At 43.5% G+C, this 19,849-nt stretch overlaps 1 protein-coding gene across 1 annotated transcript in view; it reads right to left on the bottom strand.

Moving 5' to 3' along the window:
* The window catches only part of LOC119950879 (exocyst complex component 6-like), a 232,849-nt gene that overhangs the window by 63,644 nt on the left and 149,356 nt on the right, over positions 1–19,849 (bottom strand). Inside the window, 1 exon segment of the mRNA XM_038773764.1 lies at positions 12,741–12,882. Coding sequence (XP_038629692.1) covers positions 12,741–12,882 — 142 coding nt within the window.

Below are 19,849 nucleotides of genomic sequence, written 5' to 3'. Positions count from 1 at the left end.
GTCCCTAGCTTCACAGCCGAGAGCTATTTTAAACGAGGAATTAGCCTTGTTAATCACTCATCAACTCTCACACGTGCCTGCTCTGAGAGGATGATTAGGGCATTGCATGTCCAGCAAACCTTGTCTGACATGAAATATTCTTTTGAGACAGCTCACCTGGGGGAAGGGGCAGTGTATGCTCACCTCTGTGGTGTGGGTCAACCTTGCTGTCGGTGACTGCTCGTTCATCGGGCAACCCACCCATTTCTAGGGCCCATTCCTTGTGGGGGTGAGGGCTAGAAACTATGGGACTCCACCTCCCCATCTTGGCCCTTTCCCATTTATTATGAGTTATCCTCTCGTGCGGGGACAATAGGAGGGTATTGTGAGCCGCACGTTTGATAGGCAAAGGGGTTTATAGCAGGTGCATGCATGGGCATCATACCTGGACAAGAAAGGGTTGGGCTAGTAGTGCCAGGGATTTCTGAGAAACAAGCACGAAAATCAGATGTGGGGAGGATGCGAGGTGTCAACCAGTGAATCAGGCAGGGCAGGTGGATCTGATGCCAGGAGAAAGGCGGGAACTTATGTTGCAGCTCTTTGGAGCTTTGTTTTCTTCCTAGATTGGACGGTAGTCCTCCTGGTCATGCTGCCCACACGACCATTGCTGATGCTGCTGCTGGTTCCTGACCTCTCAGGGGAACAGGTGGCCTCTCATCCGCAGCGTGAGAAGCCTGGCCAGGTTGCCATCCTCAAAGTGAGGAAAAGGTCGGCGCACTGCCATGCTCGTGTGTTGACTGGGAGTGGTGAGGGATCGTTTAAAAGCAGCTCCCCTTGCTTGCGGCAAGCTGCTGAGGCACGAGTCACATAAATCAGATGGTGAGGCAACCAGTAATGACGAGAATCTGGTGCAAACTCATTTTTGGCGCTGTGCCTTTGAATACGGGCCACAATCAAACCAATGCAGCCATCATGAAATACCCCATCAAACAAGTCTAATGCCGGGAAATTTTTCTGTTGAATTGCAGTCTCCATCATTGCCCAATATTTTGAGAGAGCATAGACAGGGACTTGGAATATTCTAGGTCATATATAAAATTATAGTTTAAAATAAATGAATTTATAAACAAAAATCGATGTACAATTATTAAAATGAGTCTTTCAAGTACCTTTCTTCATGTTATTTTTCCTTTTATTACGAAGAAAGTAGCAGCACTACACCAACAACAAAGTGGGAAGGGGCGCCGGGGGGGGGGGGGGGGGGGGGGTGTTTGGGAGGAGAGAGTATGCTGATGTCACTGGACCAGTAATCCAGAGGTCCAGGTTATACTCTGGGGATATGGGTCAAATCCCACTATCGCAGCTAGTGAAATTTAAATAATGAACTTGGAATATAATGCTAGTTTCAGTACTGCTGTCAGTGATTGTTGTAATACCCATCTGCCTCACTAATGTACTTTAGGAAATCTGCCATTGTGACCCGGTGTGGCCGACATATGACTCAAGATCCACAGCAATGCAGCTGCCTCTTTTTTTTCCCCCTGCACTAACTAGCTCAGCTCACCAGTGCAGAAAGGCACCCCAATCACTCTACCGTGGCCTCACTCTCTTTCTCCTCTCTTCCCTTCCCCTCCCACCCCCCCTAACCACCACCACAACATACCAGTTAGGGGATCCTCAAGACCCCCGGACCTCACCTCATTAGGGCAGGACACCCCTGATCCCAATCACTGGCATGGGCAAGATGTCAATGGGGCACCTTGGCACCACCAGGGTGCCAGTGCTGTAGTGCCCAGACAACATCTGGGGGGCCAGGGCTCAACCACCCGGGGGCGCTGATCACATGGGGGACCGTCCCACACCCAAGTGGTGGTACGCTTGATCCACGTTTGTGGAAACCAGTGCTTAACACCACCCGCTCAGGGTCTCAGAGGCCGTAGTTGCCTTTCAACAACCCTCTGCAATGGTCTAGCAAGCTATTCAGTTCAAAGGCAATTTTGGATGGCCTTGTTAATGACTCCCACATCCCATGAAAGATGGGCAGCATGGTAGCACAGTGATTAGCACAGTTGTTTCACAGCTCCAGTGTCCCAGGTTCGATTCCCGGCTTGGGTCACTGTCTGTGCGGAGTCTGCACATCCTCCCAGTGTCTGCGTGGGTTTCCTCCGGGTACTCCGGTTTCCTCTCACAGTCCACAGACACGCGGGTTAGGTGGATTGGCCGCGCTAAATTGCCCTTAGTGTCCAAAAAGGATAAGTGGGGGGGTTAAGGGGATAGGGTGGAGGTGTGGGGTGTCTTTTGCAAGGTTCGGTGCAGACTCGATGGGCCGAATGGCCTCCTTCTGCACTGTAAATTCTATGTCAATAGCTGTTCACCTATTGGCCCTGTGCTTGATGATTGACACTAGCTCCTGGTCCAACAATATCTCAATTCTAAAATTCTTCTTTGTCTTCAAACCTCGCTAAGGCCTTGCCCCTCCCTATCTATGTAGCTTCCTCAAGTCCACCAATACTGAGATCTCTGCTCGTCCAATCCTGGCTTCCTGCACATCTGATTTTGATCATTCCACCAGTTGCAGACATTATTTCAGCTGCGTTGGCCACAAGCTCTGGAAGTCCCCTCCCTAAATTGGTCTCTGTATCACATCCTAGAAGATGTACTTTAAAATTTTTATTGACCAAGATTTTGGTACATCCTGAAAAACATCCTTTAGGAGTTCAGAGTCAAATTTTGATTGATAATGCTGCGAAGTTGAATGTTCAGCTACACTGAAGGTGCAATATAAATTTTTTTTTTAAATTTAGATTACCCAATTATTTTTTCCATTAAGGGGCAATTTAGCGTGGCCAATCCACCTACTCTGCACATTTTTGGGTTGTGGGGGCGAAACCCACGCAGACACGGGGAGAATGTGCAAACTCCACACGGACAGTGACCAGAGCCGGGATCGAACCTGGGACCTCAGCGCCGTGAGGCGGTTGTGCTAACCACTAGGCCACCGTGCTGCCCGAAGGTGCAATATAAATAAGTGTTGTTGTATAGGTGTTTACATAAGGAAGAGTTCAAAAAGATGCATCCAATTTGAGTGATTTTAAACTTGTACATGCTTCAAATGACTGATGCAAAAATCATACATTGGGCACCTGGGGTCTCACCACCAACATGCCTGCGCATTTCGACAGGCTCCTAATTTATTTTAAAATCTTTCATAAACCCATAGTCGTTTAAGACATTTCACGCTGACAGGTATTCTGCCATCCGGGGACGTGGTAATGATTGTAACAGCGGTTCAGCAGAGGGGAACCTTTCGGAAAAGAAAAAAAAAAATGGACCCCAACAATGCAGCTCCTCCCAATTGATCCCTCTTGCCTGCAGCGAGTACGCATTAGTATGACTGTATTTAAAAACTCTGAAGCCCCAAACTGAAGCACGATCTCTCACTCACCTTAAAGCAATCATTAAAGAGGAGAGACAGCTGATGGAGAAAATGCAATGAATTTACTCATTGCAATAAGCAGTTAAAACTGGGGGTGGGAGAGAAGAGAGAATAAAACTAAATTTCAAGAAAAGGCCTCAGTAGATTGGTGCATGCCTGCTACTGCAATGCAAAGCAGGAATTGTGTAACTTAAACTGGAAAAAAAATTAAACAAATTAATTCAATGGGAAAGTTGAATCAAGAGAATAAATTAAAGGAAGAAGCCATTAGTTATGCAATGACTTGATCAATAGCCAAACCAGGGCTGCTGACTGCAGCAAAGCTTCGCACCAGATCACTCTCCCTCGGTATCTAAAATTGCTGCTGTGACAATAAGCGATTATTATTATTACATTCCGACCCACGACATAACATTCATTCAAGGACAGACATTCAGAAAAAAAACACCACACCCCCATCCATCTCTACCCCACCCAGAATACTACACAGCAGAAGTGGCCCTTCGGCCCACCGAGTCTGCACTGATGCATGAAAGGCCCTGACCTGCCCACCTCATCCCACCTGCAAGCACTTGGTCTTTAGCCTTGATGGTTTTTCCTCAAATCCCCCCTACATTTCAGAGCCCCTGATGCAGAGTGCATGAGGAAACCACCCTGATATTCCACGGCATTGTTATTCATGAAGGCCGCAATCCTTAACCTTGCCCCTTGCCTGAGGTGTGGTGACCCTCAGGCTAAATCACCACCAGTCAGCTCTCCCCCTCAAAAGGGGAAAGCAGCCTACGGTCATCTGGGACTGTGGCGACTTTATCTATCTATGCAATACAAAAGGAGTGGAAGTGAGTAGTTCCAAAATTGGTTTAACATTCATATTCATTCCTAGCACAGCAGCCAATAGCATCAATAATCCCCGTAACAACTGACCACTAGCCCCAGATCAATCTTCACTTGTAATCTGCCAATAAAGCTGGGGTACTATGCCAATGAGGAGACCCTCTACATTGTAACATGAAGCACTCCCATTGTTCCCCTTATCCAAAGATGAACAATGCAAAGCCCAGGTACTTGCTCCCAACAATCCTACTGGAGTCCCTGCTACTCAATTGACAATGAGGCCAGAATTGTAACTAGAGATTACTATGTGCTCCCTCCCCCACACCAGCCAAATGCATCTCTATTCTGCCCAGAATAAAGAAAGCCAAGGACACACACTGACACAGACCCTCCATATGAAGCAATGCAACTCAATCTAGACTCTTAAGGGTAAGCATGTTTCAGAGCTCTGGCAGAATGAAGCTTTGTATATAATACAGTCCCTGGATTTCAGACTGCCTGATGAAAATAGTTTCCCTTTTTAAAAGAAGTTCTGGGGATAGGTCTGAGAAAATAAAGTCATGATGGTCCCTTACTTGAAGCAGTCTTTTGAAAACCGTAAATATACATTTCAAAAGGCTCTGGGTTGCAATTGTTGAGTTTGCATAGGGACCACCACTGCCCTGCTATCTTTAATACTTGCCATAATTCCAGCTAAATGTGCCCACTGTATTGTACAGAACCATTAGACCATGCTAATCACAATCTCAATTCCATTGACATCCTATTCCTACTTGGCACCAAAAAATGATCACACAAACAGAATTCTGTGGATTGATGTTCGTGGCAAGCTACCTGGATGCAGCTTAAAGGTGTCGGCACATGTCTGCATCTGTGCAAAAAGAAAATGGAAATGTGCACTGAAAAATAACTGCATACAAAAACGGAATTTGAAAAGGGAACTTGCTGCAGATATGGAAATTTAAAATTAAAACTGAAAGTGTTGGCAATACTCAGTAGACCAGACTCCATAGTCTGGTTTCCCTTTCATCATTGAATTGAAACATCAACTTTTTCTCTCTCCAAAAATCTACATGGACCATACCGGTTCAAGACGACTGCTTGCCATCACCATCTCGAGAGAAATTATGGGTGGACAATAAATGATAGCCTTCGAATGGAACTTTTTTTTTTTAAATTTAGAGTGCCCAATTCATTTTTTCCAATTAAGGGGCAATTTAGTGTGGCCAATCCACCTAGCCTGCACATCTTTGGGTTGTGGGGGCGAAACCTACGTAAACACGGGGAGAATATGCAAACAGTGACCCAGAGCCAGGATCGAACTGGTACCTTGGCGCCCTGAAGCGGCAATGCTAACCACTGCGCCACCGTGCTGTCCTACGAATGAATATTTTAAAGTACGGTTCCACAATGGCATAACGATCAGCTAAATTGCCACCATATCCTGAGTGGAATCACTCCTGGAGCAAAGTATTCTTACCTCACATCCTCACAAATAAATAAAATATTGGGGTATCTGTCCAGTATCCCAGTAACTGTTGGGTTCTGGTCCAGGATTGGAATAGAACTGGCAAATTAGATTAAAGAATAGGTCAACAGAGGTGCAGTGATAGACATTTAAAAGGAATATTTCGGGATACACAGAAAAGTCACACTCCCATGAAAAAGAAAAAAATCCAAGTGGAGGACCCAGCATCTAATTAACTAGAAAAAGTTAAATATCGTACCAAATTTAAAGAAAAAATATATAATTGTGCAAAGATGGGTGGAAGGTCAGATAATTGGACAGAACGTAAAAAATAGATGATTAGTAAGGATGGAAAAAGAAAAAAAAATTAGGCATGAGAGAAAGCAGGGCATCACGGTGGCACAGTGGATTAGCCCTGTTGCCTCACGGCGCCGAGGTCCCAGGTTCGATCCCGGCTCTGGGTCACTGTTCATGTGAAGTTTGCACATTCTCCCCATGTTTGCGTGGGTTTCGTCCCCACAACCCAAAAGATGTGCAGAGTAGGTGAATTGGCCACGCTAAATTGCCCCTCAATTGAAAAAAAAACAATGAATTGGGTACTCTAAATTTATAAAAAATAAAATAAAATAAGGTACGAGAGAAAGCTGGCTAGAAATATAAGGATAGATAGTAACAGCTTCTATAGATATTTTTAAAAAGAGCTAACAAAATGAGCTTGGTCCGATAGAAAGTGGGGACTTAACAATGAAAAACGAGGAGGTAGATTAATGAAACAGGTACTTTGCATTGGTCGTCACTATAGAGTATAGTAACTTCACAAAAGTGGAATTGGAAGGAAGGGAACAAAATGACAATCACCAGGCAAGTGGTACTTAGCAATTTATCGGCAGGTCCTGGCGGATTTTATTTAAGGCTTTTAAAACTAGTGAGATTGGTTTAGATTTTCCAAAATTCGATGAATTTGGGAATAGAACATAGAACAGTACAGCACAGAACAGGCCCTTCGGCCCTTGATGTTGTGCCGAGCCATGATCACCCTACTCAAACCCACGTATCCACCCTATACCCGTAACCCAACAACCCCCCCCCCCCCCTTAACCTTACTTTTTAGGACACTACGGGCAATTTAGCATGGCCAATCCACCTAACCCGCACATCTTTGGACTGTGGGAGGAAACCGGAGCACCCGGAGGAAACCCGCGCACACACGGGGAGGACGTGCAGACTCCGCACAGACAGTGACCCAGCCGGGAATCGAACCTGGGATCCTGGAGCTGTGAAGCATTTATGCTAACCACCGTGCTACCGTGCTGCCCAATGTTCTATTCGATTGGAAAATAGCACAGCGGTTAGCATTGCTGCCTCAGTGCCAGGGACCCAGGTTCAATTCCGAACTTAGGAGACTATCGGTTGGGGTTTGTACTTGTTTCCCGGTGTCTGCCCGTTTCCTCCAGGTGCACCGGTTTCCTCCCACAGTCCAAGTCCAATGGCATGCATGTTAGGTGGATTGGCCATGCTAAATTACCCCTTAGTGTCCAAGGACGTGCAGGTTAGATACGATTATGGGGATAGGGCAGGGGAGTGGGTCTAGGTGGGCTGTTCTTTCAGAGGGTCAGTGCAGACTTGATGGGCCAAATGGCCTCTTTCTGCACTGTAGGAATTCTATTCTATTCCAATGTAATTAATTTTGTTTTTTAAAAAAGGGAGACAGAAAGTAGAAACAATAGGCCAGTTAGCTTAACATGGGGGCTGGTTCAGCTTAATGGGCTAGACAGCAGGTTTGTGATTCAACAAGACCTGCAGCATGGGTTCAATTCCTGTACCAGCTGAGAATTCGGAATTCTCCCTCTGTGTACCCGAACAGGCGCCAGAATGTGGCGACTAGGGGCTTTTCACAGTAACTTCATTAGTGTTAATGTGTGCCTATTTGTGACAATAATATGTGCCTACTTGTGACAATAAAGATTATTTATTTATTTATCTGTCATAGGGGAAGGGCTTGAAGCTATTAAATATATTGTAACAAGACACTGCTGAGTAATAAATTCAAAGTATCAGGCAGAGTCGACATGGTTATGTGAAAGGGAAATCATTAATTTATTGGAGTTCTTTGAAGAGGCAATGGGTACAGTGAATAAAGGGGAACTGGTGGGTGTCAGAGTCATTGAGCAGAGGGGCTGGTTTAGCTCACTTGGCTAAATCGCTGGCTTTTAAAGCAGACCAAGCAGGCCAGCAGCACGGTTCGATTCCCATACCAGCCTCCCCGGACAGGCGAATGTGGCGACTAGGGGCTTTTCACAGCAACTTCATTGAGCCTACTCGTGACAATAAGCGATTTTCATTTTTCTTTTCATTGAGGTCTACAGCACAGAAAGGCCCTTCGGCCCATCCCTTCGGCACTGGTCAAAACCATCTAACTATTCTAATCCCATTTTCCAGCTCTTCACCCATAGCCTTGTATACCTTGGTGTTGCAAGTGTACATCTAAATACTGAAATGTTATGAGGGTCTCTGCCTCCACTACCTTTTCAGGCAGTGAGTTCCACACTCCCACCACCCTCTGGCTGAAAAAGTTTTTTCTCACATCCCTTCTACACCTCCTGCCCCTTACCGTAAATCTATGCCCCACTGGTCATTGATCCCTCCGCTAAATTTCTTCCTGTCTCCTCTTATCTATGTCCCTCATTATTTTATAGATCTCAAATCATGTCCCCCTCATCTCATCTGCTCCAAGGAAAACAACCAGTCTATCCAATCTCTTGGAAAACAACCCCAGTCTAGCCAATCTCTCTTCATAGCTAAAACTCTCCAGCCCAGGCAACATGCGGGTAAATTTCCTCTGCACCCTTTCCAGTGCTATCACACCCTTCCTATAATGCAGATTCCAAAACTGCACACAATACTCTAGCTGTGGCTTAACCAATGTTTTATACAGTTCTAGCATAATTCACATGCTCTTAAACTCTATTCCTTGACTAATAAAGTATACCATATGCCTTCTTTTTTCTTCTTTTTTTAAATAAATTTAGAGTACCTAATTAATTTTTTCCAATTAAGCGGCAATTTAGCGTGGCCAATCGACCTACCCTGCACATCTTTGCGTTGTGGGGGCGAAACCCACACAGACACGGGGAGAATGTGCAAACTCCACACGGACAGTGACACAGAGCCAGGATCAAACCTGGGACCTCGGCGCCGTGAGGCAGCAGGACTAACCCACTGCGCCACCGTGCTGCCCTACCATATGCCTTCTTAACCACTCTATCCACTTGCTCGGATACCTTAAGGGACAGGTGTCCATGCACACCAAGGTCGCTCTGACCCTTGATACCTCCCAAGGTTCTCAGATATCATGTATTCCTTGCCTTGTTTGTCCTGCCCAAGTGCATCACCTCACACTTATCTGGATTGCATTCCATTTGCCACTTACCAGCCCATCTATATCCTCCTAACCAAGGTTATCGTCCGCACTATTAACCATCCCACCAAATTTTGTATTATTTGCGAACCTACTGAGCAACCCTCCTACATTCATGTCTATCATTTATATAAACCACAAAAAGCAAGGGCTCTAACACAGATCCCTGTGGGACCCCACTGGACACAGGCTGTCAGTCGGAAAAACACCCCTCAACCATCACCTTCTGCTTCCTGCCACTCAGCCAGTTCTGGATCCAATATGCCAAAGTTCCTTGGATCCCATTGGCTCTTACCTTCGCCATCAATCTCCCATGTGGGACCTTATCAAATGCATTTCCCTCATCTACACATCTGGTCACCTCTTTGAAAAATTAAATCAAGTAGTCAGACATGACCACACCTTAACAAAACCATGCTGACTGTTCTCAATTAATCCTTACCTCTCCAAATGAAGATTAATATATGAATTAGGAGTAGGCAGCACGGTAGCACAGTGTTTAACACTGTGGCTTCACAGTGCCAGGGTCCCAGGGTCGATTCCCGTCTAGGTGACGGTCTGTGTGGAGCCTGCACGTTCTCCAAGTGTCTACGTGGGTTTCCTACGGGTGCTCCGGTTTCCTCCCACTAGTCCCGAAAGATGTGCTGTTAGCTGATTTGGACATTCTGAATTCTCCCTCTGTGTACCCGAACAGGTGCCAGAATGTGGCGACTAGGGACTTTTCACAGTAACCTCATTGCCATGTAAGCCTACTTGTGACAATAAAGATTAATATTGAACAATAAGGGTGGCCTATTTCAGATAGAGAGGAGGTAAAATTTCTGAGGGTTAAGACACTTACAATTCTTTTGCTCAAAAGGTGGTTAAATATCTTTAAGGGAGAAGTAGATAGACCCTTGTTAGGAAAGGGGATAAAAGGTTAGCGGGAGTAGGCAGGAATGTAAAGATGGAGGTTAAAATTAGATCAGCCACAATCTTATTAAATGACAGAGAAGGATCAAGAGGCCAAGTTGCCTACGCCTGCTCCTAATTCATATGTTTGCATGTCTGACAGCTTTCTCTAGCAGTGGCTACAATTGGGAAATACTTAATAAGCAGAGGTGTTTTTTGACATCCCGAGGTTGTGAAAGGTAGTGTACAAATGCAAGTTCTTTCTTTCTTTAAGTTGCCCATCAACCATCTGAACTCAAGCGAATACAAACTAAGTTTTTAAGAAATCCCTCCGGAATTTAATTTAATCCCTGGTATCATCCTCCAAGGCCAATATATCTTTCTTGGTGTTCAGTGAGCAAAACTGAACACAGTATTATAGATGACGTTTAGTCAAAGGTCTGTAAAAGTGAAGCATTCCTTCCTCACTTTTGTGATGCAATTCCCTTGAGTAAGGGTCAAGATTACCTTTCAGTTTTCTGCCTATTTACTAGCTTTGTGATTAGTGTACATGGGCACCCAAATCCCTTTGTTCCTTTGGTGCTCTAAGGTGCATAAATGAAGAAAATATTCTAATTTGCCTTTCCCCACAATGAACTCCACCTCCTTCATACTACAGTGGGAAAGTACCATAACAGTCTCTCATGCGTCATATCATCACATTTTCCTCCACGAAAAAACAAAGAGCTCCAGAGAGACCTGGAACAAAAGGTAAAAGGATTTAGGAACTGAACACAAAAGAGATTGAATGGAGAGCACTGAAAGGCACAGATGCAAGGCAGAAGGAACTAAATAGCCTCCTATTAATGGGTGCTGAAAAGTCTCTCTGGTATATCAAAGCCAACTACTACAAATAGATTAACAAGCTAGGGAAACTCGTCACATGGACCCTTTAGCATTAACTGCATCAATAAAGTAAAGTTTATTGAAAATAAATTTAGAGTACCCAATTCATTTTTTTTTTTCCAATTAAGGGACAATTTTAGCATGTTCAATCCACCTACCTTGCACATCTTTGGTTTGTGGGGGCGAAACCCACGCAAACACGGGGAGAATGTGCAAACTCCACACGGACAGTGACCCAGAGCCGGGATCAAACCTGGGACCACAGCGCCGTGAGACTGCAGTGCTACCACTGCGCCACCGTACTGCCCTCAATAGAGTAAAGTTAATGGTGACCTCATCAGACACTATTGAGATAAACCTGGTTTGTGACCTATTGCACCTCATCCTGGCCCTTGAATTTTTTTGTACATCCTGAGAAACTGCACAAATTTTATCCATCTCCTCTATAACTCTAAGAAAATTCAGATTCCTGCTTTGAACCAGTGAGGCTCAGCAGACAGTAGAAATCCCCCAACTTTGGAAAACCTTGGGGCCTGATGGCTATCCTGCCAAGCTCCACAAAGTCCTCCCCAGAGCTCATTCTTTTCCTCTCCGTACCCACTTTTATGAAATTATTTAAAAAATATGTTTACAATTAAAGAGCAATTTAGCATGGCCAATCCTGCCATGGTTGCGGGGGGGAGGGGGGGGGGGGGCACACAGACATGGTGAGAATATGCAAACTCTGCACGCACCCAGGTCCTCGCACCGTCAGGCAGCAGTGCTAACCACTTCGTCAACATGCCACCACCCTTTTTATGAAAGTCACACTATTTTTAGAGACAGACACTTTGAAGGTAGGCACAATTAAATTAATGCATGAAAAAGGCAAGTGTTAATTCCTTAGAATCTCTACAGTGCGGAAGGTGGTAATTTGGCCATCGAGACTGCACCGAACCACCACAAAAAGAGTATTCTACCTAGGCCCACTCAACTGTCCCATGGTCAATCCACCCAACCTGTATATCCTTGGGCATTAGGGTGCAAATTAGAATGGCCAATCCACATAACCTGCACATCAAATTATACAGACCTATATCACTCCTCAAACTATGATCCTACCCTTCAGACTAGATACAATCCTCTGTGGGCTGTTTCACACAAACAGGAAAGGCTCCCTGAAGAGACGACACAATATAGCTGTTCCATGTGATGGACCAAGTCATAGCACCAACACTGCTCTCCTTTTTCTCTTCTTGGAGGTCAAGTGGCACTTTTTTTTGTAATACTCGAGAGTAGTATGTGATCAAAGTGACAGGTACCCACAAATAATTGAGAGCTTTACAGATAGTGTGAGGGAAAAGCCGGGCCCAGCAGAAAGATGGTCACAACAACGATAAAACATTGTGACAGGGCTACAGAAAGATAGACCAAACATGGGATCGAGCAGTAGGAGGGACAGAGTAACAGAAACAATTAAAGAGACAGAGAAAATGTCACAAAGATATGAGCAATGCTACAGATCAACCTCCATTTAAAGATGTGGGGTTTCTAAGATAATATCCAGTTCAGAACACGAGCTGTTATTTACATTTACAGCAATCATATTTATTTTTATAGTAAATATATGAAAGAAAATCCCATTCGTAGGTCACTACCCCGTCTCAGAGTAATAAAGCTGCATCATTGTATGTGCTCACACATGCTACTGAGATCACATAAGCCTGCAAGCTTTTTAACTCTAGTGGCAGATTTATGCACATCTGGCATCAACATAACTCAGTTTGATCAAATTAATGCTGTTAAAATAATTTGTTCAACTCCATTAGGCTAAATAAAGTTCGACTTACGTTCACACTGAATAACATCCAGGTTGAACTGTTGAATGGCTCCCATGCTTATCTGCTTCACTTCAGCATCCAGAAGCATCTGCATTAAAGATGTGGATAGGTGCTTACAGGCTGACATGCATGCTGTTTGGGCTACCTTTCCCTGGAAAAAGTTAAGGCATTGACCAAAATCAGTCCCGAGAACAAGTGCAGACACACAAATTCCACAAAACATCTGCTTAATCCTTTCAGGACAAATTACCTTCAATTTACAAAGTACCCCAATTTGATTAATGTCACTTAAGACTGATTATACTACACTGCATTTGATAGAGAATCAAATTGCATTCCAAATGAATGTAAATGTGAACAATATTAAACATTTCATTATTAGGGTAATATTTTGCTCTCATCCTCAAAGGGTTAAACCCTAAACAGTTTAGGATATTTTGGGAAAAACTCAGAAATATAGGGTGATATTTCACCCTGTATTGACAGAATACATATTGAAAAAAACAAAAATCACAAAAGTGGTTTATGATCTGACTGTTAATGCTAATGATTGTTATATAAATGCACATCATTTATATACAAGAAAATGTATGGGAGACTGAAATGGTATGCATGAACTACAGGAACTTCCAGCAACTGTACTGTGCCTTTCTCAGGAACCGAGAAATCACTTAACTGCTTTTGTCAAGACAACATACAAAGAACAGCAGTTTGATCTGCTCACTAGTTTGGTATATTAATTTAAATGAGCGCTGCCAGTTTTAGAAAACACTCCAGCATTTAACACTATGCATACTCAAATACTGCACAAGTACAATATGGTTTCCACTACCTTTAGACGATGGAATTAATTCTGTACCATAATTGTACCAAACAAACAGCTTTGATTGTTTGGAGACAGTCTTCCCGTCTCATACAATCTTTTCAGTTTTACGTGCTGGAATGTGCCTTTGTGCTGGTTGCAAGAATTTAGCAACTGGAACAAAAATCTGTATTCTTTGGTGAGGGAACCAACTTTCTATTTTGGTTCAGTATCAATATAAACTGACACTTAATTTATGTTACATTTAATGTAGCGATGCAATCCACATGAAAAATGCATTATTGGGGATTATAGTCATGCAATACATTGTCATACCACGACAGTGTCATCAGATCATGGGAGATGGAGAGATAAGGCTGGATGTAATTCAGATAAAAGCAGGGCTCTAAGATTTCAGTAGCTCCAGCTGCAGTTAAATCTAAGCAACCCCAATGAAAACAGATTTTCCTACTGTGTTGTTAGTTCATTCTGTTAACCAAGCAGTGTATAATTGCTTATACAATGCAATATTTATAAAATGCTATAAATTAGAAAATACTGTGCAGTTCAAATCACCTTATTAACTTGACAATGAAGATATACATACAAAGTTTGCTATATTCTTGATGTTAGAATTTTACTTTAAAAGTGCTTAAAACCATTTAAATTTCACATCAGCCTTGTATTTGTATCTATAAATTCCTCCAGCCCTCTCATGCATGCAATATGCCTTAGTTTCATGAAAAGTACTTATGTGTAGTTATGATCAATGTATTTTTAATAAAACCCCTGGATGTTGCCACCCTGGAACATGCAGCATTTTACAATTCAAAACACTCACACAAGTACTCCCTCCAGCTGAAATGCAGGTGACCATTGATGCTAAGTTGTCAAATCAACGATCTATGAAATTATGCATTAGCATCATAGCAAATTTAAGAACTAATTTTGTAAGTAGACCAGGCAGAAAGAATGTACATTTCTTACAGCTGCCAAACCATGCGTGTTAAAATTTCACAGCAAATCAAAGAGGTTGAATGCATACAATACACAATGATACAATTAACAGCAATTTCTATCACTACAAGCAGGTGTTTTACTCCTATAATTTGGTTTTTAAATTGTTTTTCCCAACACCATGATCATTATTTAGAATACATGGAAAATTAGCAACGGGTCTAACTGACAAAATACATATTTCTATTTAGCAGTAAGGGAAGTCGCTATCCACAATTTGCAAGCTAATTTCCTCTATACTGTAGGTGGTAATCCACAGGACAATTTCCCACTGGGAATATGAAGCACGCTAGCCATTTCCCAATGCATTAAATCTATTGTTTAAGACAATGTACCAGAACATTAATTTAAAAGGGTATTGCCAGTGGGGACAGTCAGATTTACCGAGTTATTCGCAATTAAGGATAATTAAGTCAATTCCTAACTTTGCCTGCTTTCTTTGACTGGTCCTAAACTAAGCTTTGTTAAGTTATTAGGCACAAGAATGAGTCCAGTCTTTGATGAAAATGGCTTTAATTTTCATGATCAAGTCAGAAATCCTTTCAACTTATTGCATTCTTCAATAATGAATTTTAGAATGCCATTCTATAAAACATGCTGCTCACGTTTGCCTATTCTTAACAAACAACAAACCTATATTTCCTGATCGGTATTATTTAAACACAAAGTGCTAAAATGAATGGATTAACACGTCATTGAAACAGCAATCACAAAATCGTGTCCAGAGCACCAAGCAATGCAAAAATTACAGCAGAATCCAAATCAAGGCGAAAGCAAAGCTTGATGTCATTAAGCTTTAGTATCAAACACCATTCCACTGCAACTCCCTTGGAGTTAATTATTATTCAAATATGTTCCTCTGATGATGATTGCACATCACTCGAGACTTAAGTTTCTGACTCTTGCTTTGGGCAGTTCATTCAAGGAAACATAGTTGTTCTCACTTAGTGTGAACTTAGCACATAATGACACTGCATTTATTGAGGGGAAAGCCCCCAGTGTACTATTCGCACAGCAGAGATTTCCACCCCCCCTCATGTCTTAACCTCTTTTTTCTAAAACAAATTTCACCAAAAAAGGAGATTATCGGGTGTGTTTGTTTGTTATTTACAGCGCAGGAGGCCATTTGGCCCATCATGTCTGCACCGGCTCCCAAAAGAACCTACCTAGTCCCAGTCTATCTCTGTAGCCGTATAAATTCATCACTTTCAAATATTTATCAAACTCTCTTTTAAAATTTCCTATGGAATCCATCTCCACCCCTCTCCAGGCAGCACATTCCAAACTCCAACAACTCCTGAGTGAAGAAATTTCTCCTCATCTCACTCCTAGCTCTCTTGCTATCTTGAAATTGTGACCCCCATGTCACTGATATACCAACTCGTGGAAACGGTTACCCGGTCAAAATTGTTCAGAATTTTGAACACCTCAATAAGGTCGCCTCTTAAACGTCTCTGCTCCAACTGCTTCAAGGAGAACAAGCCCAATTTCTCCAATCTTTCCTTTTATTTAAAATTCCTCATTCCTGGTATTCTCGTAAATCTCCTATGGTGGGCGGCACAGTGGCATAGTGGTTAGCACTGCTGTCTACAGCACTGTGGACGCGGGTTCGATCCTGGCCCCGGGTCACTGTCTGTGTAGAGTTTGCACATTTCTCTCTTCTCCTCCTCCAAACCCCCCCCCCCCCCCCAACCACACATCACAACCCAAAGATGTGCATGTTAGGTGGAATGGCCACACTAAATTGCCCCACTAAATTGCCCCTTAATTGGAAAAAAAATAATTGGGTACTCAAAAAGGAAGGTGTAGCGGTGTAACATCACTTCAACACCATCCCTCACGCCATGCATTTACCGGCATTTTCCCAAATGATGAAACTTGTGGCATAGATCACAGAATTTACAGTGAAGGAGGCCATTCGGCCCATAGTGTCTGCATCGGCCCTTGGAAAGAGCACCCTACCTCAGCCCACGGCCACTACCCGATCCCCGTAACCCAATACCACCTAACCTAAAGGACACCAAGGGGCAATTTAGCATGGCAAATCCATCTAACCTGCAGTTCTTTGGACAGTGGGAGGAAACCCGAGCACCCGGAAGAAACCCACACAGACCCGGGAGAAAGTGCAAACTCCACACAGACAGTCACCAGAGGCCAGAATAGAACCTGGGACAGTGGAGCTGTGAGGTAGCAGCGCTAACCACTGTGCCACCGTGCTGCCCCAGGTAATATTACTGAGATTATGACCCTGGAGGTACTATGTTTCAATCTAACTCCTGAAAAAGGTCCTGCAACATGTCAAAACTGTCCCTTCCTAGGTTGTTGGTCCCCACATGAATGGCAATCTCTGGTTGATTGTCCTCCCTTTCAGAAATTTGTCCAGACAATCAGTTATGTCCCGAACCCTTGCACCCGGGAGGCAACAGACCATATGGGACTCACTGTCTCGGCTGCAAACTAACACTGTCTGTCCCTCGAACTATGGAGTCACCAACTACTATCACCTTTATAATCTGTCGACCAGCCTCCCTCTCTTTTCTCAGAGTAGCCTCAGGCACCATGGTACTATTATTTTCCCACGAGTCATCTATGCCTGATTCCGTCATTTTGCTTCTTCATAGGCATGTAAAATGTCATACCTGTTAGACAGCTCCAAAGAGTCCTGAGTTCTGGACCTGCTGTCTCTTTTCCTTTTTACGAATGGTCATCCACTCTCCTGCTATCCCTACACTCCTCCTTGCTTGCCTATCACAATGTGGAGTGACCACCCTCTGGTAAGACTGTTCCAGAAATCTCTCTCCCTCTTCTATGATGCAAAGTGAAGAATCACTGATCCAATCAGCCTCATGCTGTTCAAGGACTGCTATCCTCTGGCACTTCTTGCAAATAGGACTGTCCCGGATGTCTTGTGGATACAAAACACCCCGCATCTTGCATGCCAGACACATCACAAGCTTTCCAAGAGACCCTGCCATCTTTATTGATCAAGATGATGCACACTGTTGAGGCGTTGCTGTTTCTAAGCAACAAACAATTACCTAACAGCCTCTCTTTCTCTTTTGTGGTAAGCGAGCCGACTTCTCCCAGAATCTCAGTCACTTCTTACTACTGCCCTCTGTTGCTCAGTCATCCTGTTTGCTGGTTGCAAAATCCTTTTCTGTGCAAATGGTCTGCTTTGTTTTAACAATAGTAGCCAGATTTCAAAAGTAATTTATTGATTGTGAAATGCTTTAGGATAAAGTGCTATATAAATGCCATTTTTTCTTTATCAAATGCGTCGTACCAGTATAACTCCTGGAACATTGCGCATTCACTTAGCGCAAACAAATCTGTCTCCCCACGTCACTTAGCACAAACAAATCTGTCCCCCCACGTCTGTGAGTCTGTGTTCTCTTTTACGGTCTCTTGCGAAACACAGCACCGTTGACAATGCAGCATTCCTTCTTGCCAAATTAATAACCACCCAAGATTATTACATGATATCCATAGTTAGGGGATAGATTATTTGCATTAAAAATCAAATAAGGGCCAGGAGGACTGCATGCACGGTGCACAAGTAAACTACGAGATGAGTTCATTTAAATATTTATGACATGCCCAACATTCAGTGTTGGCTGGCCTCACAATGTCACTAGAGACTATCAAAGGTTGCGTTAAAAATGTGAAATTAATGGTGCTTTTTTTAAAAAAAGAATTCACTCAAAGACATCATAGGCAAAGTCAGCATTTATTGCCCACACCTACTGTTACAACCTTCCCCAGACGTTATTGATCTGGGCTGAGAACCTTGATTTGGTACTGTCTGGCTAGGTAACAGACCCCCCCCCCCCCCGCCCCCGAAATTGCCACAACCACAGGTTTGGGCGAGAGGGGGGGGGGGGGGGGGGAAGAGAGAGAGAGAGAGAGAGAGAGAGAGAGAGAGAGAGAGAGAGAAGGATTGGCTCAGTATTTCTATTCAACCCACCCTCTGTTGGTAGCAACAAAGATTTAATCGAACAAGATTCCATTTCCCGTGGAGATCTTTCCAGACCCAATTAAAAAAGGAGCCAATTCAACCAGGCTTTCTTGAGCTAATATTGTTTATTAAATACTTAAAAAAGGTCCGTGAAATTGTATCTAGTCATTCGGAAGAGAGAAGAATGGATAAAAGTCTCAGTATGTCGCAGACACCAAATGTAGACTGGGTGATCGCTTTGCTGAGCATCTTCAGTTTGTGCGCATTCAGGATCCTGACCTTCCCATTTTAACACAGGACCCTGCTCCCATGCCCATATATCTGTCCTTGGCCTTCTGCAATGTTCCAATAAAGCTCAACGCAAACTGGAGGAACAGCATCTCAACTTCCGGTTAGGCACGCTACTGCCTTCCGGTCTCAACATCGAATTCAACAACTTCAGATGATTAGCTCTACTCTACCCCACTCTCTTTACCTTTTCTCCCCTTTGCTTCCCCCTCCCCCCCCCCCCCCCCCAACATCTGTCACAACTTATCCTCTGATTTTAGTTTGTCCGCTGTTTGGCCTTTTGCACCTTTTATTCTCTCTGGGAACTGCCATTAGCACTCTTTTCCCTTGGTTTCTGTGGCTATGACTCATCTTTCATTCCCTCACCATACAGTATAAGTATGTCCCACTTTCTATGCCTTTTAGCTTTGACAAAGGATCAACTAGACTCGAAACGTTCGCTCTTTTCTCTCCTTACAGATGCTGCCAGACCTGCTGAGATTTTCCAATATTTTCCCTTTAAGACAAGAATGGAGTCAATTAGAAGTAAATATTTTTTTTAATTATATGGAACAGTCCTCTATTTGCAAGGAGTAGATGGCATGTTGCGGCTGTTACAATTGTTTCAGTATAGTTAGCTTCTAATGGCAAACAGTTGACTCTGGTTCAGGTGTGCGAATTTTGGTAGGATTTCAGTTCTTTTGCAGTTGCCATCCTTCTGCTGGATTTTCAATTTTCACAAAAAGAGTTTTAAATGCTCCTGCAAAAGCTGGCTACATTTGCAGGGGCCCTGCATCAGTTATTGTATTTTATTTGTGTGGGAAATGTTCAGCTGTTTCTCACACCACACACACCAGACCGAACAATAAAAGCTGGTAGCAAGCCTGTAAGTCCCAAATGTGTGTATTTCAAGAGGACAGGATGTACTGGCCTATCTAGGCCATGATATGCAGGGTCTTGGAGAGGAGAACGCCCTTATGTCTCTTGGTCCTTACCAGAAATGGCAATCAGTCTTTGCATGGTTTTGCAAGTACCTTGACTGGAAGCACAGGGCAGCATTCCTTAGAGAAATCCCGT

The sequence above is a fragment of the Scyliorhinus canicula genome, chromosome 16 (genome assembly GCF_902713615.1).
Source record: "Scyliorhinus canicula chromosome 16, sScyCan1.1, whole genome shotgun sequence".
In the NCBI taxonomy this organism is placed as follows: Eukaryota; Metazoa; Chordata; class Chondrichthyes; order Carcharhiniformes; family Scyliorhinidae; genus Scyliorhinus; species Scyliorhinus canicula.
The sequence above is the reverse complement of the archived record's forward strand: the minus strand, read 5'-3'. Positions and strand labels throughout refer to the sequence as shown.